Source organism: Neovison vison, chromosome 7 (genome assembly GCF_020171115.1).
Source record: "Neovison vison isolate M4711 chromosome 7, ASM_NN_V1, whole genome shotgun sequence".
In the NCBI taxonomy this organism is placed as follows: Eukaryota; Metazoa; Chordata; class Mammalia; order Carnivora; family Mustelidae; genus Neogale; species Neogale vison.
Window position 1 is genome coordinate 187,429,951 of NC_058097.1, and position 22,683 is coordinate 187,452,633.

The window sequence follows — 22,683 nt, forward strand, 5'->3', positions numbered from 1 at the left end:
TGTTTCCATACGCTCGCTCGGGGAAGAGTAGTCCTTTGGGGGATATTTTAAGCATAAGTAGGATGCCTGACATTCCAGGGGCAGGGGGGCGAGGAAAGGAGAAAGTGAGTTTTGTTCCCTGAAATATTTAAAATAGTTCAAGGAGAAATAGCAAGGAGCTGGTGTGGTCCTCCCCCACCCCCCATCTCCACAGAGAACTGGGCCATGCTGAGATTGTTAAAATACTTTCTCTCAGAAAGTGCTGCATCTCCTCTGGAATGTCTGACTGATAACGGTGGTGATGTGAGCAGGAGTATTTATAGTAACCTTTGTCTAGACAGAAAAAATGGTTATCAGCACGTGTGTCCACATCTGGATGCCGACTCCTCCGGGCAGGCCGAGCTGTCCACCTGCACCCCTAGGCGCCATGACCAGTTCTCTTCCTCAGCCCCCGCTGCTTTCTCGTGTATCCCTGGAGGATTTGGAGTTTTTCTTTTTTTCTGAGCTTTCCTTTTCCCTAGCTGTAAAGATGAAACAGTGTTTTGTTTTTGTTTTTGTTTATTTAATCTTTTTTCTTCCTCCCGAGGAGGCAAACACTGGGAGAAACTGAGCGTTAGAGAGAGAGTTGTTTCTTATTTTGGCTTCCCTCCTACAACCGTTTGTTCTCCTGTACGTCTGTCATTTTCTGAAATGTTCCCCACATTAACTTGGCTTGAGGGAGGGAGGGAAGAAGCAGTTCTTCGAGGCTTTGCTTTCTGTTTGATTTATTGTTCTAAGAGGGACACATCTGTATGTTTTCAGAGGCACCGCATTCATGACATGAGTACCTGCTATGTACAGAGCACACTGCTCGAAGCCACGAGAAGTAGAAAGATGAAAGATGAAAGTTGATAGCTTCCTTAGGGGGTCTTCTAGAAAGCCTGAATGCCCAGACAAATAATTCTTCTATGAGGTGGGCTGAGGTCAGCCCCCGTGCCACAGTGTGTTTGCCTAGTAGACTAGGGCTGGAAGGAACCTGGTGGCGGGGAGGTTCCATTATTGAGTTCCCAGAGAAAGGCTGGGACATTGGCTCTGGACATTTCAGATGCCACCAGTAGCAGCATTGAGGTGACACTGAAGAGTGGAAATACCAAGTACCGTGGCCAGTTAAGCTTTCCAAGTTCCCCCAGTGTGAGCTTTCATCTTTCCACATTCCCCGTCAGGACGTCTTGGTAGTGCTTGGCTTCAGCCCTCTGGAGAACTGCAGGGTCCGTGGCGATCCGAGTGCGTCAGCGAAGCTGGTGTGTGACCCCCACCTCTGCTTGCGTCCCTGCAGGAGGCCACGTTCTGTGTGGTTCTTCGTGGCGCTCGGCTGGGCCAGGCGGCACTGAGTGACGTTTTACGCGCCGGCTGCGTCCCAGTCATCATTGCAGACTCCTATGTTTTGCCTTTCTCTGAAGTTCTGGACTGGAAGAGGTGAGTGTTACCTTCTGATAAACTTTATACCAGTGGTTCTGTGTGTATTAGATTTCGAAAGCCCCCTCGGTAGTTGTACTGCATACCGAGGTTGGAGAACTCTTTCTGTAGATTGTTTAGCTGTATTTTCCGTCAGAAGAGTTGGTCGGTTGGCCTAGAGCAGAGGTTCACAAACTGAGGTCTTGGGGCCAAAAATGGGAACCTGCCAGGTTTTGTAAATAAAGTTTTATTGAAACACAGCCACACCCACTGACTCACAGATTACCTCCCAGCCGTTTCTGTGCGGCAGTGACAGAGCCGAGTGGTTGTGACAAAGAGGATATGGCCCACAAAGCCTAAAATACATACTATCTGGTATTTTACCAAAGACGGTCAGCAACCTTGGCCAAGAGCAGTGGTTCTCCACTGTACCTGCACAGTCTGCTCACCTGAAGGACTTCAAACAATTCTTGGGCCTCCCCCTCAGGAATGCTGCACCTCAAAGCTCCTCGGGTGTGATTTGTAGCCACAGTGGCGAGCACTGTCCTAGAGACCCTGCAGAGCTTGCCTAATGTTACTAGCTGGAGGGGGCGGACCGCCACGTGCGGGAGAGCTTAGAGACTTGCCTGTGCGCAGATGGACACGCATGGGCCCTGCTTGGTTAGGTCTGCCACTGCTGTAAGGGACAGAAGAGCCCTCTGGTCTCACGTTGTTTCATTGCGCTAGGACTTGGGAGGTTAAAGATGGTTGAAAATTAGCTCCCTTTGTGAATACCTCTGGGGCTTGACTTTGCCTCAGATACTTAATTATCTTCTCCTCTCCCAACTGTTCTGATATTTCTGTTCTTGTCTGATCACCATAGCTATTTGAATAATGCAACTAGCATTCATTCTTCTGTACCTCCATTCATCTCATGGTTATCGGAAAGTCTCCTGTGAATAGTGCAGTCTCTGCTCTAAAGAGACTGGGATCTCACAGGGACAAACCAAGCATTCTAATAACGTGTGATGAATGCTGTAGTAGATGCCTGCACAGGGGGCGGAAGCCCGGACAGAGGCTCATTCTGCCTGAAGGATGAGGCTGTATACTTCTCTTTATCCTAGGGACATGCTGAGCCACTTCCAATCATTTGAGTGTCTGTGGAGACATTTGTTGAGGACCCTTTACTTTTGGGGTGCTGTGTTAGGTATGGGGATATAAAGATGGTCAAGGTCAGACTTGCCTCCAGGAAGCCCCTCACCTAATGGTGGAAGATGGACAGGTAAACCAGCAATGGCTGACTATAGAGGCAGCCGGGCTGGGTGGGGTAGGATGAGAATCTCGAGAAGGAGGCGCACACCATTGCCGGCAGTGGAGTTGGTGAGGGCTTCATGGAGGCAGTGACCCTGAGCTGAGGCTGGAAAAATACTCCTGTGAGAATCCAGACTGGCTTGAGTCGTTGTAATTATGGGTAAGTATTGGAAGGGCTCTGGATTTGGAGCCAGAAGGTCGGGTTTCAGGTAGCCAGCTCTCTCACTGGCTAGCTTTGTGATCTTGCCAAATCATTTCTTTTCTTCCTTCCTTTGAGCCTCAGTTTTCCCATCTGTACGGTAGATGTTGTGGACTTACTTAGCAGATATATACTAAGTGCCAGCTGTGTGTGCGGGACCATGGACCAGGTGCTCAGGGGTGCTGGGAGTGGATCAGGCGTGGTTTCCATCCTAACAGACTAGTCTTGCTGGGGCACGGCTTTCAGATTGTAACAAGTTAATTGGTACAAAGAAAATGGGAAACCCTGCAAAATGCCCCGACGGGTGGGTGATTGCTGAGCCCTCTGTCTCCCTCGCCGCGTGTCTGAGCTGTGGCTAGTCCTGCCGGTGGCGCTGTCCTCACCGCTTTCCCCAGCGCTCCCACTGGATTTTGCGACCGTCTCCCGCTGTTTTTCTGCTCCTGCTTTCTGCAGTTTCTTCTAACACTTTGGGCAAAATGACCCCACTGGCACTGAATCAGGTCAAGCCAGCTCTGCCTAAGACCGTCTGATGGCGTTCTCTCTCAGTGAAAGCCACGTCCTTACCACAGCCTCCAAGGCCCTGTGTGCTTGCTGCGCCCCGCCCTCCGGTTTACCTCCTGGTTTTCTCCGTCTTCGTTACTCCAGCCACGCCAGCCTCGGTGCTGTTGCCAGAACATTCCCAGCACGCTGCTTTCTCAGGGCCGTCTGCCTAGAATGCTCCCCTACAGGTGTTCTCACGGTGCTCAGCCCCGGCCTTTGTCCGATTTGGTTGCTATTGTAATCCCAGCACTGGCACATGATAGCGGCTCCGTAAATGGGTGCCAAGAGTGGCCTTGAGTGGGTAGCTAAATGACAGAAGTCCTGGTTTGTTCAGAATGGGCAGGGAAGGAAAAGAGTACACCAGGGAGGAGGACATGTACACCCACAGACCCCAGGGCATGCAGAGCATGGTTTGTGGAAGCATCTGGAAGGGCCCCAGCATGGCTGGAGTGCACAGGTGGCGGGGAGGGAGGTGAGGACGCAGCAGGCGAGAGAACGCTGTCGAGAAGGTAGGCCCCAAGGAGATGGAGGAGGAGGCGGAGGGGGACGAGCCCTCCACAGAGGGAATGCGGGATGAGGGAGGGTTGTAGTTTCCTGTTCCGGAGAATGAGGCGGCTGGATCTGCAGGAGGCCATGTGCAGGGGGCCATGTGTATGTGACTATCCTGCTGTCGTCCCCAGAGCATCTGTGGTTGTGCCAGAAGAAAAGCTGTCTGACGTGTATGGCATCTTGCAGGGCATCCCCCGAAGACAGATTGAAGAAATGCAGCGGCAGGTAAGAGGCCGGGCAGCCCTGCTGGGGGGTGACGTGTGTGGTCCGGAGGGTGGCCTGGCCCGTGCAGGATATACGTGGACAGAGCCGAACATGTGAGCGGGGGTCATCGCCGCAGCCGGATAGACCCACTCACCTGAGGAGAGGAAAGTGGGCTCAGGTGAGTCACGTTGGATGAGGTTTGCGAGAGTAACTGTCGGAGATGCAGGCGCTCCCAAGGGGGAGCCTCTGTTTTTATGTTTTGGGGTCATGGTGTAACAGCGTGTGCCGGATGCAAAACTGAACCTGTTTAGATGGTCATTCTCACAGCAGGTGATAGTTGTGACTACGGTAGCTCAGGAAGTGGGGACATTTCAGGGTGGTACTTCTGAGTAGCTGCTGAGCAGAATGTTGTCCTGTCAGCCGGCCGAGCTTCCCGATCCCAGCGGCCTCCCTCGCCAAGCGGTGCTCCCTGTCCCCCAGAGCAGCTGGCCTAGGTTCCCAGTCCCGGTGGCGTCCCTCGCCGAGGGGTGCTTCCTGTCCCCCGGAGCAGTGACACACCCCTGCCTCACTGTCCGGTTTCTCTTCCACCTCCTGATGCCCCTTCCCCTGGGCTGCTGTCCATGGTCTGCAGCGTGCCACTCGGGGCCCCGGATAGTCCTGCTTCTCTTTCTTTTCTCTTTCCCGAAAGAAATTTAGTTGGGCTGAAATGTCAAGTAAGTTTAAAAAAAAATTAAAAAGACTACCCTAGATTGGTACTGTGCTTATTTCTTTTCTGTTTAGTAGATTCTTAAGGTTTTAATTCTTGTCAAGATTACCATTGTAGGAGATGAGCAGGAGAGAGGGTTGGGGGGGTCTCTGTGCTAAGTCCCTCATCTTTGCCACTTGGGGTTCCACCGCAGATGACCTCGGGGTTTTCTGCACTGATTTTCCTCAGTGGCCACGTGGGCCTGGAGAACCGGCCACCACGCCTCGTGCTGCTCCTCGGCTTCGCATCTGGTTGCTTCCGCTCATCTCCCATCTTCTAGAGCTTAGAGTGACTGCGCCTTCATTTTTTAAAAATTTGTCGTCGTCATCATTTTAGGGTTTTAGGAGGCAGGGGAAATGAGCGGATCTGTTGAGTCTGCCCTGTTTATGACTTTAAACCACAGAGACGGCCACGTCCCCCAGGCTGGTGCTGCTCAGACTGCCTGCGCCTGTGCCATCTCGGCTGGGCACCCACTCTGCCCGCAGCCAAGGACTCGCCTTCCCTGGACCTCAGTGACCTCATCTGTAACGTGTGTTGGTGTTGTGATAGGAAAGCAAATTACAGGGGCCCCTGGGGCTCAGTTGGTTAAGTGCCTGACTTTGCTTCAGGTCCTGATCCCTGGGTCCTGGGATCGAGCCCCACTTCTGACTCCCTGCTCAGTGGGGCGTCTGCTTCTCCCCCTCTCTCTGTGCTCTCTTCCTCTCCCTCTGTGTGGGCTCTCTCTCTTAAATAAATAAAATCTTCAAAACGAAACAAAACAAGCCACAGTTGGATTTTAGCCTCCCCACTGTTTTTTTCAGAGCTGTTCATGTTCATTTTAAGTGTTTAGGCTTCTCAGTTATTACTTGGCCACTGGTCTTATCTGAGTTTCAATTTAGAAAATCCGTCTGGAGATCTCTAGATTCTTCATCTAAACCTACAGCTCTTACAAGTTATGTAGGAGAAACTGTTCCTTTTCACAGAAGAACAGGCCTGGTGTCTGAGCTCTGGGTGTCTCTTTTACGGCATCATGATTTATTAACGTAACCAGGAAGAGAGTCATCTGCCAAATCAGATACTATCTTAAGATTCCAGTATGACAAGGCCAAGTAGAAACCTAGCACCATCCTGCTGGGAAGGAGCCTCATTGGGTTTTCGGAGCCAAGCTCCCCTGGCCAGCTTGTGGAATGCCATCGTTGCACAGAGACGGGTGGGGAACCACAGGTCTGAGGCAGGCACAGCTGGGCGTTTCTGAGTCTGGGCTCCAAGTCATAGAACTACTGAGATGGAATGGATAGACGTCATTAAAAATAGAGTACTTTGAGGTTATTTGGGTTCAAAGAGATATACTTGGAGTCAAAAGACTTGGATATGAACTCTGGTTCTGTCCCTAGGAGTTATACCACAGTGATAAGTCACCAGAACTTACCGGGCTTTCGTTGCCCCCTTTATGAAGTGGTGGATTTATGATATGGCTAGATCCTCTCTCCTGTTCCATTCAGCTATTTAAAAGGTCTCTGAGCCTCTTGTCCTTAGCAAGAATATCACCGTCCTTGACAGCATGAATGACTGAGTGGCTCTCTCTGCTGCATGCATCTAGGCCCGAGGGCCAGTCACCTCCTCGGGTGGTGAGTGCCCCATGTTGGGTCAACTTGGATAGAAAGGCAGTCTAGGCACTTGCCTATCTCCTTTTCCAAGTTTTCCTTTGGTCTTCTTATGTCTTCTTCTTTTTTTTTTTTTTCTTTTAGGTTTTTATTTATTTATTTGACAGACAAAGATCACAAGTAGGCAGAGAGGCAGAGAGAGAGAGAGAGAGAGGAAGCAGACTTCCCACTAAGCAGAGAGCCTGATGCGGGGCTCGATCCCAGAACTCTAGGATCATGGACCAGAGCTGAAGGCAGAGGCTTTAACCCACTGAGCCACCCAGATGCCCTCATGTCCTTCTTCTCTGCTGCTTTCAGACCTTCTGAAGCACTCCACTGCAGTGTTCCATGGAGCTCCCCTTTCCCTGAATATTCTGTGAGCCCAGAACAGCCTCTTCTCCCAATGTTAGACTTCTAGATTGGGCTGATCTCAACCAAAAGTGAGATTATCTGGTTGAACTAATTCCCAGAGAGGTATAAGGATGACCAGGTTCAGCTACTAGATGCCAATAGCACATCCCTTTTCCAAAATCCAAAAAAGTCTTTTTTTTTTTTTAGATTTTATTTATTTATTTGATAGAGATCACAAGCAGGCAGAGAGGCAGGCAGAGAGAGAGAGAGAGAGGAGGAGGAGGAAGCAGGCTCCCCCGTGAGAGAGCTGAGCAGAGAGCCCGATGTGGGGCTCGATCCCAGGAACCCGAGATTATGACCTGAGCCGAAGGCAGAGGCTTCCCACTGAGCCACCCAGGCGCCCCACTGAGCCACCCAGGCACCCCCCAAAAAGTCTTTAGATACTGTTAACTGTCTGGTGTGGGACAACATTGCTTTGATTGGGAGCTACCATCCTAGTGATAGTGAAGCCCTCATCTAAGATTAGAGAGAGTTCTTTTGTTCTCTAGGACCCTTTGCAGAATCTGCTTGTCATTTTGCCCTCCGTTTACTGTTCATCGATTTAATGTGACCGTGGCAGGAATGGCTGGAAAAACAGGACACACTTGGTTCTAGAAAGTTTTTACAGCTTAGTGAATTCCCTTTAGGGAGGTCCAGTTTGGATGTTTTTGTAAGACAGGCATAAACTTTAGGGAAATCCTCCTGTAGCCATAGTTGATGCCTTGGAGCCCCTGGTTGATAGGTCAGAAGGAGCTGAGCCTGAGCCACAGTCTGTAGGTCTTGCTCTGCAGCTGGTAACTAGTTCGAGAAGCTGCAGGGACAGTTGTAGCCAGCAGAGGTCTCCATCCACTTTTAAGTGACTCCTTTTCCTTTGCACCACGTAAATGTTTCTGAGAAATCCTAAGGTGCTTCTGACTGGCATTGTCCTCATAGTTGGTCTCCAGAGACTGTTTCTTTCAGACAAGGAAGAAGTAGTGCTGAGCACAGGATTTTTGCTGTCTGCAGGTGGAGCAGAGCTCTCTGTCTGAATTGACCTCAGTGGAGCTGGTGTGCGATCTCGGTGATGGAAATATTAGAGTGACGTTTTGCAGCTCAGAGCTCTGGATGAGGGAAGCTGCAGGGTGACTGGTGGGGACCGTGGCGAAAGTCTTCATCATGACTTGGCATTAGGATGAACCAAGGGAGAGACACTTTGCCTGACAAGGGCGAGTAAGTAAATTTGTCTCGTGACTTTAGATGTAATATCGAAGCAACCATAAAGTTAAGGACAACGCTAGAGAAAGTCCGTTATCTACTCCTGAAAGCTGAAGAAGAGTATTGGACAAGCTAGGCGAGGCTTATAGGTTTTCTTTGTGGGTAAATTAGAAACCGGTTCCTTTAATTAGTAGAGGGTGAGAGTTATAATGGTATAAAGCCAAATCATCAGTTGGCCTTTTATCATCCCATGAGCTAAATTAACTAGTTAACTTAGTGAAGCCCTAATTAAGTGTTGTTTTTTCAAGGGGAGATGGTGGGAGATAGTAATAAATCTGTGATCCCCACTCACAAAGGCCTACTTGTCATCTGGGTGATGTGTGGATATAAGCATAGAGAAAGTTGAGAAAATGGTGCACGTTTTCCAAAGTACATTAGGGATCTGAAACAGAAGGAAGAAGTTATGGGCCAAAGTTGTCAGGGACAGCTTTGCTGGGCAGGTGGTGGCATTTGAGGTAGGCCTTGAGGTGGAGAGGCCTAGCAACCACCTTTCTTACATTGGAAGACAGGAGGAAGTATGCAAGTGACTATTTTTCTGTAGTGAGCAGGAACATTCCTATCCCCGGACTCTCTTGAATGACAGTGGAAAAGAAAGCAATCTAGGATCTTGGAAGGCTGGGTAGACTCAGGACTGTAGAGTTGGAAATGTTTGTGTGCATAGGGAGGAAGGCGTAAATGGATCCGCGGTTTATCTGTCGAGTGGAGTTTCCAAACATTCTTTTATTGGTCAGTGGCTCCACCAGCAGTGACCTCTAACCTCAGCCACACTAGGAGGTGGAAGTCAGGAGCCTGCCTTGCCTTTGAACTCTTCTTTGTACTCAATTGACTGGGAGCCTTTGAGGTGGCAGAAATAGTCAGCATCTTCTCTTCTCCCTGGCCTTTAAGCTTGGGTGAGTTAAAATACCAGTTTCTTTTCATTCTTCTACACTGACCCATCTCAGTTTGCCTTCATACTTTCCTATTAAGCGGACTGAATATTTGTGCTGCTGAGGAGTACTGGAAGATATAATCGGCTGATTAGAAAAAGACAGAACACTTCTATTTAAGAAACCAAAGCCCCAGACACGTGGCACCCTCACCGACCAGGACGATGGTGAGGCCTCGCTGTGATAAAGGAGAGGGCAGGACAGAACCCACGGCCGTGCACGTGTGTGTGCACACCAGAGGTCACGTACTTCGTCTGTGGGACAGCCCCTAAAACGAGGCTTGTATTTTATTTTAAAATTATGAATTTATTTTAAAATTCTGAAATTACGTAATTTCAACATGGTGACTTACCCAGTTTTCACAGTCGCAGTTAGAAGTCACAAATTGAAGGGCAGAAAGACTGTAAGGAAGGGTCTCTGAGATGAGTCCTCTGCCAGTCTGGTGTGAACGGCGAAGATGGAAAAGTTGTTTCAGAAATAGAACTCTCCGTACATCGGATATATGGCTGACGCCTTTTCAGGCTTCACTGTGTCCTAGGTGCATCAGTGTGAGATGGCAGATTTCCTTGATTCAAAGAAGTGCGTGTTTGTTTGTTTGTTTCATGTTTTGGATTTCTGACATCCAAAAGAGACTTGCCATCAGTTTGAACATTGAATATGGTGTCTGTTTTTTCCCCTAAAGCTGCTATTGATGGGGTGTCTTAAAATTGAGAAAGTACAGAAATTGCTATTCTTGGTGATGCCCTTGAATCTTTAAGAGAAAGTTTAAATTTTGTTTAGCATACACACATACACGCATACACACACGTGCACGCGCACACACGTTTTTAAATGGTGGCTCTTAAAATAATATACTTTATAAAGCTTTTATTTTTTTTTTAAATATTTTATTTATTTATTTGACAGAGAGAGATCACAAGTAGGCAGAGAGGCAGGCAGAGAGAGAGAGGAGGAAGCAGGCTCCCTGCTGAGCAGAGAGCCCGATGTGGGACTCGATCCCAGGACCCTGAGATCATGACCTGAGCTGAAAGCAGCGGCTTAACCCACTGAGCCACAGTCTGTCCAAAATGTTTGTTTTTACAGACTCTTTTTTTTTTTTTTAATTTTATTTATTTATATACTTATTTGACAGACATAGATCACAAGTAGGCAGGGGGGTGGGGAAAAGGAAGCAGTCTTCCTGCTGAGCAGGGAGCCCGATGTGGGGCTCGATCCCAGGACCCTGGAATCATGACCTGAGCTGAAGACAGAGGCTTTAACCCTCTGAGCCACCCAGGTGCCCCCAGACTCTTAAATACAGAGAACAAACTGACGGTCACCAGAGGGGAGGTGGGTGGGGGGAATGGGGAAATAGGTGATGGGGATTAAGTACACTTACAGTGATGAGCACTGAGTCATGGATAGAATTCTTGAATAACTATTATCGTACACCTGAAACTAATATAACATTGCATGTTAACTCTACTGGAATTAATATTAAAAACTTAGTAAAAATGAAAAAAATATATATTTCTAAATAAGTGTTTCACGATTCAGTGCTAGGTATAAACTCTCAGATGTCTAGAAACCTCAACAGCCCCGTTCTCTGAAGGTTCCCCATGCGGGTGGCTTGTCTGTCCTGTCCACCGACAGTCCATGTGCACTTGCCCCTCCCTCCCTCACCCTGAGTGCACGGGTTTACGAGCAAACTGTTTAACCAGAATAGTGAGGTAGGCGGGCAGATGGGCAATCTGAACGTTTTCATGCGAGGACGCTGAGGATAGAGGCATGTAAAGTAACCCTCCCAAGGCCGCACACCATGTGAGGGACAAACAGGGAGCACACTCTCTTTAGCTGCCCACGACTTTATTCAGATCACAGAGCTGTGTGGCCTGGATAGAGGCAAAAAAAAAGATGAACTTGCCAATAATTCAAGATGACTGATTATTGGATAGTCTTCTCCAAACAGTCGCTTGAGACATTTCAGGCTGGCTGGATGCATCCCTGGAAATATATTATATATTATGAAGAATATGGAAAATATTTCACTTCTAATTTCCAGAATCAATATTGTAAGGTCTGTCATTTTTATCCCCCCACCTGTGAAACTGAATTTTTTTTTTTTAACATACTTCAACTGAACTCTGACAGCTTTTTAAAAAATGTCAGATATTCCCTGCCTCCTTTTCTCCCCCAGTCTCTGGCCCCAAGCTGTTTCCCGATCTCTGCTTTCGTCCTGGCCCTTTCATACTGGGTTGGTTGCCTTAAACAAAACGCATTGACCAGATCCCCGCAGTTCTTCCTGTGAAACAGACAAGCATGGTTCTGACACAAAGCTGGTCTCTTTGGCCTGAAGGAGAGCCGTGCGGACTGAGTGGGGTTGCTTTATGGGATATCCTGAATTTCATAATTTCTTTTCAATAGTACTGGATTCTCTGTGTTGGAGTTTTCCTGATTGTATAAATCCATATCGCAAAAGAGATTGGTTAACGTATATTGTTTAAAGCAGGATAAAATACTCATTTAATTGGAACTCTTAAGGAAGAGCATTTTTTTTTTACGTGTTTCATTTTTTTTTTCTTCCTTCCCCAACTTTGGTATTAAGAACCTTATTGGAAAAAGACTTTTGCCAAGTATCTGATGGGAAGCCAAGAAAAGCATTTTAATAGAACTGTCTCAAATTTATAGTGCACTAGGGCCTGTAAATAAATTCTCCCGTCTTTAAGGTTTGCGCTGATTTGCAGTTATTTTGTAGAACTTCTGAAATTTAAATCCTCACAGTCCAGATGGAGAGACCATAAAGCTGCTTTCCTTGGCAGCCCAGGCACACCTCGTCCACGGGCAAACAGAAGCAAGCCGTGTGTGGAACCTGGTCTGGAAATGCTCACTTATCTTATCATGGTGCTTTAATTCGTTCAGTGGCATTTCCTAGAGTAGCCTACCTAAATATGCTCCATATTTAGGAGAATTCGCATCTCTAATTTCATAATGCAAACCCATCAAATATAAATACATATTAGGCACCTGCTCTATTCCCAAGCAGATTGAGGGAGGTTTTTTTTTTTTTTTAAAAAGCAGGGACGATGACACAGGTCCCGTCTTTAAAAGAGGCTCCGAGGCTGCTGGGAAGAGTTCCTTCCGTGATATCCCCACTAGAAGGCCAGAAGTGCTGTCACTCAGTTGTGCTATGGAGAGTCAGGAGTAGATCGGAGGTGAAGGGGATCTTCACGGCTGGCTGGTCTCGGACAGGAAGACCGGGTGCTCTGGGAGGATAGTGACCTCCACCCGGCGGTGGCTTCTATGAGAAAGACTCGGCAGGTGAGATGGAGCACAACAAGCAAGGCCTTTGAATAGCAGTGGCCAAGAACTTTGTAGAGAAGTAGAAGGCAGGGAAGGTCAGTGACGAGAATAATGAAATGATGATTGATGGTAGGGGAAAGCAGTATTCACTAAAGAGATTGAGAAACAAAATCAAAGAAGAGACCTTCGAAACTATTCAGCCCTTACCTTGTATTTTATAAATGACATGTAAGCTCTAGAATTCAGGTGACCTTTTTTTTTAAGTTTTTATTTATTTATTTGAGAAAGAGCGCATGTGTGCGTGAGCAGGGGGAGTGCAGGCAGAGGGAGAAGTGGGCAGGACTTGATCCCAGGATTCTGGGATTATGATTTGAGCCAAAGGCCAATTCTTAACTGACTGAGCCACCCAGGCATCCAAAGTCCAGGTGATCTTGAGAATGAAGTGTTAGGGTCAGGGTTGAGCCTGACTGGACCCCAGGTCTCCTTACTCCCCGTCTGACAATTTCGGGTCAGGGTGGGGGAGCCTGGGCATTGGGTACTGCAGTATTTTCTAGACCAAGGGTCATGGTTCATTAGTTAGATCATGAAGTCAATTCACTGGGTGATGACTGGCATTTTATTTATTTATTTTTAGTGAAATATAAGAGAAAAGAGAATATCAGCATATCATCCAGTAAAGATTAATACTTCCAGAAACCTCTATTTCGGTTACATATGTAAATGAATCGTTGGTAGTGACAATCACATGGGTCTCTTAGTTGGAGAGACCTGAATTCAAATCCTAAAGTGTTGCACAAATCCTAACCCGGGACCATGGGCCAGTTCCTTAACTTGTTGGAAAATTTCCTTTTCTTATCTCAGACCTGGGGCTACTGACACTGTGGAGCAGTTGTATTGATTACATCAAATCATGAAAGCTGGGTTCTGGTCTGCTTGCTCCATTGCTCTGCCTGGGTTTGGGTTTGAATATTGGAAGGAACCTTCCGGTATGGAATTTGGTCTTACAGAACCACAGTGAGTTACCAACGTGGATGTATTATGCATTGGCTTCTGGGCTTGGAAACTTGAAATAGAATTTATTCCTGTGGGTCTGGTGTACTTTCTACGTTTTGGCATGGAACGCGGTTCACCTCTCTGTTTTTCTTTTGGGATCAGAATGGCTGATTAAAATCAGTGGTTTGCTAGCTGGCCTTAAAAAAAAAAAAAATCATTGGCACATTTGGATAAAGTACTACTTTTCTTCTTTTCAGTGAGAAAACATTTTTGTACTGAGATTTTTCCCCCCCTCTTCAAATGTGTTCTCTGCCAAATGATAATTTTATTCATTTTTTGAACTGAAAAATTAAAAAAAGAAATGAACTTTTTGATGCTTGGGTGGTAAATGGTTGAGGAACTCAAGTTTACTGGGTAAGAACTAAAAATAAAGAGAATTTTTATGAGCATTTAAGAGGACTGGCCAGATAGCTCTTAGAAATAACTGTTGTTCCCATCCCACTGAAGAGAGACTCAGTTTTGTTGTATGATTTTCCCAGTACTCTCTTCCTCTTCCTTTTTCCTCTCCTCCTCCTGCTGCCTCTGCCTCCCTCCCCCCATTCCTTTCTGGCCAGCTCCATTCCAGATTTAAAATCCCGCTGGAGAGCAGGGACGAGAGCTTCATCCCCCAGATGATTTGGGCCAGGGGCTAAAACACTGCCATAAATCTGTAGCTCATTTTAATGCCACGTTAAACCAGTGTGAGCGGCTGGTTTCCGTGGCCCCTGCCCTGTTTCTTTATGGGCTTCTTTGGCTCTTCTTTATAAAGAGGCCCCGCGGAGTCATTTTAAAGTTCTTATCAGTTTGCTGACAGCTATATGGGTCTTTCTGCCGAGTCCAGGAGCTCAGGCCGTCGTGCGAAACTTCTGATATTCAAATTGAAGAAAATTGCCAGGCAGGAGGGATTGGTTGGTGTGGCCGTGATTCGGAGGTCGGAGACTAGCGAGATCTTTAACTGTGCAGGTCCAGAACCCTGCGGCTGGCCCAATGAGTCGCTTTCTTGGTGGAGGCAGGGCAGCGAGGGTTAGGCAAGGCAAGATTCTCCAAGGGCTTTTATTTTTATCCCTCGGTTAGAAAGTGCCATTCCGCTGGCATTTGTGCTTTCAGGCTTCGGCAAGCGAGTTGGGCAGCCCCGAAGGGCTAGGGGAGCCAGGCATGGCATGTACCTGTTTTTTCTAAAGTCTGCCTGACCAGCTGGGCCTCCACTCACACGTCTACACCCGCTCCCGCTCGCCGCGTCTTTGCGCACCGCCTCACTTATCAAATTTAAAGGGACGCTCATCAGTCTGCTTTGCTGCCCCTTTTAGACCAGATTGCTAACCCCCAGTAATCCTCCCAGAGTGCTTCGTGGAAACGCCAGGCCCTCTATAAATGTCAGCCTGCGATGCCTGGCCCTTTTTACCCTCTCACTTACAGAGAACTGGACTGGAAGCTGCTCCTCCCTCTTCCCTCCACTTTTCCTTTCTTTCTTTGCTGGAAAACTCCGCAGCAGACAGCTGAGGGGAAGGAAAAACCATTACCTGGATCAAGGCCAGCAGCTTGATGGGAGCTTCGAAATCTCTGGCATCTCCTGACCAGAATGTTTTTCCAGGCGTTTTGAAAAGTGCATCCCTGCCCTCCTCCTTTTAGTTTTCCAGCCTTGATTTCCAGAGTGGTTGGGATATGCCCGCAGGATGTGCTTTCTGTCTGCTGGCTTGCTCTTCTCCTAACTGAAGCCTCTAGGAAGACATCAGTAGAGATAAGCAAAACCCACTGGATGTGTATTTTTAAGTGCCGTGTACCCTTTTGGCACCAAACTCATTATTTTTCCCTTTTCAGAGAGTTTTGGACATGAGCAGTTTTGCAAGTGTGTTCAATTTAAAATAGCCGTTTAACTTGAGGTTGAGGAAAAAGCAAGGAATTTTTGTAGTAAGTCAAATTATATGGCTGTTGATCTAGGATTAATGATTTTCATTGAGTGAACAATAAAAATATACTGGTTTGTTTTATTGCTTATGTAGCTCCTGTGGGGAGAGTAATTAGGTATAAAAACCAGACAAGCAATAAAACAAAATAAAGTGCCCCAAACTCCAAAGCGATAGAACTACTTTTTTATACATCTTTGGGGGACTAAACTGATACCTGGTAATCTGCTAAGATGTTTAACACTGGGTATTATTGTTTATGGTGTAGTTTTAACAAACTCACTGAAAACATTTAAGTTATGAAAACTAAGTTGCATAAAAATAACGAGTATATTGGAGATTCTCTGTAAATATGTGATCACGAACCGTTCCTTTTCATGATGGGGTGGCCCATGTTGTCTTCTTTGGACATTGGCTGGAGAGCTGTCTCTAGAGTTAACGTGGGTCAGTCCTTTGTAATGAGTCCCCAGTATGGGACATTACTTCAAGAAATGGCCTCTCTACTAACTGTTAAATATTAATTTGCAGCCTATATAAGAATTGTCCAACTCTTTGGGGCTACTTTCCCACAGAGTGGGACTATTTGTGAAGCATTTCTGAGAAATAATTGCCCATTACAGGAAACCCAGTGCAGCTTCTGTAACTTTGTTACATACTTACCAATATATCTCCATTTGTTTACAAAACAATAACCTTTCCATTATCAAGTGTTGTTATGTTTGGTAAAGAATTCACTGTATTCAGGTCTTCAGTAAGGGTTCAAGTGATCCAGGATTTCTGTCTATATTTGTAAATATTGATGTAGATTATTATATATTATGTATAGAGATATTCTGTCTCCCTCAGCATTGTGGATGTTGAAAGGATTGAGGGTCATATAAGATTTTTGGCCTGGCATAGTTTTTGGCTTTGTAATAGCACAGTTAATCTTATAATCCCATGATGTTCTTGGGAAGATTGTTGTAAAACTACAATCACATATATTGGTTTCACGCTGAATCAGGTCAGGGTTGGTACAGATGGAGTCTGTGTGAACTGTTTCTGGCAATATGACTATCTCTGTCCTTGTAACTTAAGACTAATTTGTTAGGGGCGCCTGGGTGGCTCAGTCAGTTAAGTGCCTGCCTTTGGCTCAGGTCCTGGGATCGAGCCCTGCATCGGGCTCTCTGCTCAGTGGGGAGCCTGCTTCCCCCCCCCTCTCTCTGCCTGCCCCTCTGCCTACTTGTGATTTAAAAAATCTCTCAGATTAAAAAAAAAATCTTAAAAAAGGGATCTAGGATTAATTAATCTAGGACCTCTTGGTCCCTTCGCATACTGTGTTTTTGTGTGTCATTAAAAAAAAAAAAGACTGATTTGTTATATCTAAATGCGTAATTCCCGTTTTGATAAGGACTTTCATAGGACAGCAGTTCATTTATATAGTCTTTCAGATTCTAATATTTCTCATTAAAATATTTCAGTTATTTGAAGTATCTATGTGTATTGAGGTGTTTTTAACTTTCAGGTTAATTTGAGCAGGTCTTGTTGATCTTATATAGGTTATCAAAGGTCTTTGAGTGTCTCTTTTTGTCTAAATTGCCGACTGAGGGTTGAGTTTAGCAGTGAGTAAGGCGTTTTGGCATTTTTGGCGACACGTCTGAGTAACACACTCACTCGAACTCAGGGTTGTGGGGCGGTGTGTAGGGCGCAGGGGACCTGAGTGGCTTTCCCAGAGCCTCAAATAACCCCAGATCTGAATTCCCCAAATCTCTGCCTAGCAAGTTGTAGGTAACTTTGAGTATGACACCCCGGCAAGCATAATCTTTGGAAATCTTTCTGGTGTAACCTGCAGATTGGGAACTACAGTGTAGATAGACTTGAAATGTCTCATCAGCTCCCAGAGTCATTTTGTGCTGTGAGGCGAGGGAAGGATCTGAACTCCCTGTTCACACACGCCTCTCACTTGTACTCACTTCCTACCTGCTTTCCGCCGTGGGGTGGTGGCGGGGGTGGGGAACAGGGATATGGATTTCTCTCGAGAGTCCCTGCTGTGTGATGCTGCTCTTACTCGTGGGTGTATAACATCCTTTAGGTGAGAAAGGGCAGGAGGAAAAACCAAGAACCACGGATGTAGCAAGTGGAGCGATTTCAAGCTTCCTGTCTGTTCAGAGTCCCAGTTTGGAGGATGAACATTGGGGTTTCCATTCAGGGTCAACAGGAGTGCTTGACTTGATAATCCCTAGTCAGAAGATGGAGCTTTCCAGCAGCCAGCAGCGGATAGAGGACTCGTGCCCCAGTCAGAGGGAACAGTGATAAAAGCACTGGACCCACACGCTTCTTAATTTCTCTTTTTCTGGGAATATGTAGGCGCAGTGGAAGGGCTCACATGTGACCTCTCTGTTGAGTTAGTATCCACAGCCAAGAAAGAAGAACCCGCCAAAGAAGATCTCCTTAGTTTTCTCTGGTTGGATTGTCACCGTGTGGGGGAAAGGAGAGAGGAGAGATCATTGCCCTGAAGTAAGCCTTCACGTCTGTCCTCTTGGTCCCTTCGCATACTGTGTTTTTGTGTGTCATAGTTGACCAGGCGGCAGGCCTTTCCAATGCGCCTGGTTGGAGTGAGGCTTGTTTTACATTTGCCTTCTCTAATCCAACAAACTTACGCCTACGTTCCCCTGTTTTTAGCAAACAGGGAAATCTCGCCTCCAGCGGATTCCTGTGTAAGTAGTTGGTCCATGTTGTCTTCTTCCTTATTTATTTTTGGTGACAGAGCTTGATTAAAGTTTTCCAATCCACCTTTCAGCTATCTTATGGAAGCAGTGGGGAGAGAGAGCTGCGGAGCTGCCGATCACTAAAGAAGCTTCCTGATCTGACCTAGGGAATAGCGAGATTCGGAGACTTGGGTAGCTCAGAAAACCGGGCACAGCAGAAATGAATCTCTAGTCTCTTTGTCAAGAGGGGTTGACCAAGCACAGTTTTATTGGTCAGTGGCTCCTGCTTTAGTAACCTTTCACCCCTGTGGCTCTTGGAGGTACAAGCCTCTGGCCGGCCTTGCCTTTGAACTCCTCATGGTTCCTGCCACCTCAAAGGCTCCCAGTCAGAGGCTTGTGTTTTGCTTGGGATCTCTCCTCACAGCAGGCGTCAGCAGTTGGGAAAACTGATCCACCCTTAGAACATTGATATATTTGAAGGTGATACCCCTGAGACTTGAAACCTATGGCTTTCTATTTCAGGAGCTGTCTGTCATATGTCAAGAAACACAAGTCAGACTACCCCTTTTTCTTCCCGGATCCCTTCTTGTTTCCCATAGGAGAGGAGATCATAACATTCAAGCATTCCCTACAAGTAGTCCCAAAGCCTTCCCCTACCTTCAAGCTCTTCTACCCCTTTTTCTTCCGACTTGCTCCAAGTAGCGTTTATTTTGAAACAGTTTTTCTTTTAAATTGCGCTAAAACATGCAAATCAAGCCATCTTTGGTGTCTGGGATCATAATTAACGTTGAAGACGGCATAGTACAAGTGTCACAGGGCTCAGATGTTCAGTCTTTGCTGCCAGATCTCATGAGCCCTACTGTGAGATGGCTCAGCTACACTTTCCAGTGTCTTCTTGATCCCAGGCGACCCACCGGGGAAACTAGATCTGGCCAGGAGACGTAGAAGGAGTATGGGTCACCCTCGCACATCTGGTTGGCTTCTTGTCTGAGGAACAGGAGTAAAATCTTTGATATTAAGAAGCAAATCCAGAGACCCATGGATATTAGATGATTTTAATATAGCTTCTTCGGCAAGAAATCAAACTTCTCATTCTACGAATATTGAGTAGAAAGTGTCTCTTCTACTCATGATGCCTTCAGCCTAGGAAAGGAGCAAATGATCACTCTTGAGGTCCCCTGCTTTTCTAGAATTCAAATAGAATATTACTGATAATCTTTTGCAGAAAAGACATGCTGGCAAGGTCTTTTTCTGCGTCAGAGCGAAGATTGGATATTCAGCAGGTACTTAGGCATAGGAAGATCCGAGCCTGATTTTACCACTCTCTTGTTCTGTGGTCGCAAGTGTGGTCATGAGCTTACGTTTCCCAGTTGGCAAAGGGAAGGGGAGCATTTTTGTTACCACCTATATGTTTGGCACTGTATTAGGAGCTTCCTTCTGAAAATCTGATGAGGTAGCTGTTAATTCTTCTCATTTTAATAAAGGGAGAAGGCAAACCTTGGAGGCTAGTAGACAGCCTGAGCTTACACAGCGGATGTGGCAGATTTGAGATTGGGAAGAATTTGTGGCATGTGATCGGAAAGTATGAAATTCATTTACAAAGCTCTGATTTTCTTTGTTTAAAGCCCCTTTTGAACTATTATAATAATGTGAACAATGTATAACATGCTCATGTTGGGTAAGATCCACACATGGTTCAGAGCCGTGTGAGCCGTGGCATCCGCTCTGGGGCAGCCGGCAGTCCTCAGGGGAAGGTGTGTAGTATCTGTTAATGTCTGTGTCAGTTTGCCGTGGCTGCTCTGACAGAACACCCCAGACGGGGTGGCCTGTGCCACAGAAATGGATTTTTTCACAATTCCAGAGCCTGGAAGTCTAAGATAAAGGTGTCACCAAGGTGGTTTTCTTCTGACTCCTCTCCCTGGCTTGTGGGTGGCTGTCCTCTTGCTGCTTCTTTATATGTCATCCCTCTAGGCTTTTGGAGGGGACATAGTTCTGTCCTTCGGTGTCTATATCACGTCCAAGAGCCCCAGACAGTAGTTGTCCTGGAATTGTCTCCATTGAATTGGGTTTCGCTCCTCAGTGTGAATCCACTTCTGGGATGGTTTTCTTCTAATCCCATTCTCAGCTCTTGACCAGGTGGGAGTGTAGAAGAGGGGTGTGTGTAAGGGTGAAGCATAACCTGCTTTGGGGGCCACGTGCACATCAGCCTCATCCCGCTGCTCCCCAGGACGTGAGGAAGCGGCCTGTTGGGCTCCGCTTCCCATTTGCAGAGAACCTGTGCCCTGGCCACCACCGTCAGTGAGGCAGGACTTTCATCACAACAGGGTGACAAGGATATTATTAAAAGGCTTTATTAAGCCCTGTAAAAGCTTGGTTTTTATTTTGTTTTGCTGCGTCAGTGGAAAGAGTCTTAGCGGTGAGATTGTTGTTTTTTTTTTTTTTTTCATTGAAAATTTGAGTATCGCAATTCACGTTTTAGTCATAGAATGGAAAGGTTAAAAGTGCAGGATTATGTGCTAGGTTGAGCATTTCCGGACTTTAAAAATGCTAGAGAATTTGAAAAAGATTTAATAATGCAGAAAACCTCTTAGTTGTGCTGAAAGTGATTCTTCATTTTTAATAAAACCTGTGTCACTCAAGGTGGTTGATTTGGGGGCAGGAAGAACAGAGTGTGGCGGAAGAAACAGGTGTATGAAAATAACGGATTCGTGTCCCTCAAGAGAGATTGTTAATTTATCCTCGTAACTGTCCCTGCCTGCTGTTGGTCGCCTCACCCAAATACATCATCGGATCAACACCCCTTCCAGCTCGGCTCGCACATGCACAGCCTAGCCTCGGGGTCAGGTGGATGGTCTGTTAGTTTAGTGAGAAATTGTAATCAAAAAGGTATTGGTTGGACAATGGCTTTTTCACTTTTGTTTTTAATGATAGAAACCTTGTCTCCTTGGCCAAGAGAGGTTCATGGCCTTTAACTACATTATTTGTATGTTTTTCAGAGCATTGGATTCTCCTTGGCTAATACCTAGAGCACAAACTACAGAGACACCAAGCTTCTAAGTTTATGTTTTGCAAAGCATGTAAATAAGCTGTTCAGAAGTTTGTTCTGTTGATCCATGAGTAAACCTGAGTTTGCTGCTACCACATCCCTTTAAAGCAAACCATACTAAGTGCATTTATTTCCAGTGGGCTAGGCCTGGGAGGGAGGAGATGTCTGGATTTTACAGACTTTTGCTTTTCTCCCCTTGTACTCTGCATTGTTTTCCTATAGCACATTTGTCAACATTATTGGTGCATTTAACATCTTCTATTTTGGGGCCTGAGAGATGATGTGTCTCTTTAATGAAGTCATTTGCTTCTTCTGAGCAGCTAGGCTACTTTTCAGGTGATGTGGGGACCCCCCTCCCCCCACCTCCAGAGAGGTGCTCTCAGGGCAATTGTGAGCTGAACATCAGCCTTGGAGAAAGACACATCTGGTCCCAGCAGTCGACAGGAGAGGTGGTGGGGCGGTAGTTGTGTGCGTCTACCTTTGTCCTGTCCTTTCCGCTGACGTGTGACTTTGAGTAAGTCACTTGCCTTCAGAGCTCTCCATGTTGTCCTCTGTTTTTATAATCTCTTATAACTCTTGGCTGTGTTATAGTAATGGATGAAAGACTCAGGGTGAAGGCAGGCATCAGGTTGTCTAGACAGCTACTGCCTAAATGTTGTTGGGGAAACGTCATGTTCCTACAGTTACCTCAGAGTCGTCTTCCAGCATCACTCAGGATAGACTTATCACCGTTCTTGCCACTGTATTGGGTCAGAGTTTAAAGGCCTCTCTTGGCAAAAAGCGTGTAAATGGGTGGCTGGGAGAGGGAGGCTTCTGGAAAAGTTGAGCGTCATGGAGGGGTAGGGATCTTGAGGTTGTGACCTGACTCCTTTCATAAGTAGCTTAGTGCATGCTCCAGTCTTCCTTAGTGAAATCAGGAAGTTTAGAGAGACACGGGGCCAGTAAGCCCCCATGAATGTTTCGGTGGCTCCTGTTCTCATCTGTACAATTGGGATGCTGTCCTTGAGTTGTGGGGATTAAATAAATTAATCTAGAGGAAGCACTTCAAACAGTGCCTGGTGTGTAGTAAGTACCGGTTTCATCGACAAATATTTCTGAGCTTCTGCTTTGGCCGAGGCGCAGTTCAGAGCGCTGGGGACGCAGCAGTGGACAGAACAGGTGAAACTCCCCACCTGTGCGGTGCTTACCTTGCTGCATGGGGGGGTGTGTTAGGTGGTGACGTGGGGATGAGCGCCAGCTGAGGTCAGCGGTGTCGGACACAGAATCAGTGGGCAGTGCTCCGTTCACTTTTATCACCCTTTCTCCTGGGGGCACTTGCCCTTTACACCAAGAAGAGTGTCCTTTGGGACATCCTTGTATTGATGGAGGCTTCTAGTTTCGTTTCTCCATGTCTTCGTTTTCTGTTTTCCACCTAATTGTAACAACTAGGGAAACTAAGTATTCTCAGTCTCTAGTCACTGCCTGTTACTGTAAAGATTTATTTTTAAAGATTTTAATTATTTATTTGACAGAGGGAGAGAGATCACAAGTAGGCAGAGCAACAGGCAGAGAGAGAGGGGGAAGCAGGCTCCCCGCTGAGCAGAGAGCCCGATGTGGGGCTCGA

At 46.6% G+C, this 22,683-nt stretch overlaps 1 protein-coding gene across 1 annotated transcript in view; it reads left to right on the forward strand.

The window, feature by feature from the left end:
* Window positions 1-22,683, forward strand: part of EXT2 (exostosin glycosyltransferase 2) — a 140,235-nt gene that overhangs the window by 29,013 nt on the left and 88,539 nt on the right. Inside the window, exons 6-7 of the mRNA XM_044259130.1 lie at window positions 1,295-1,434; window positions 4,123-4,216. Coding sequence (XP_044115065.1) covers window positions 1,295-1,434; window positions 4,123-4,216 — 234 coding nt within the window. The remainder of the gene's footprint in view (window positions 1-1,294; window positions 1,435-4,122; window positions 4,217-22,683) is intronic.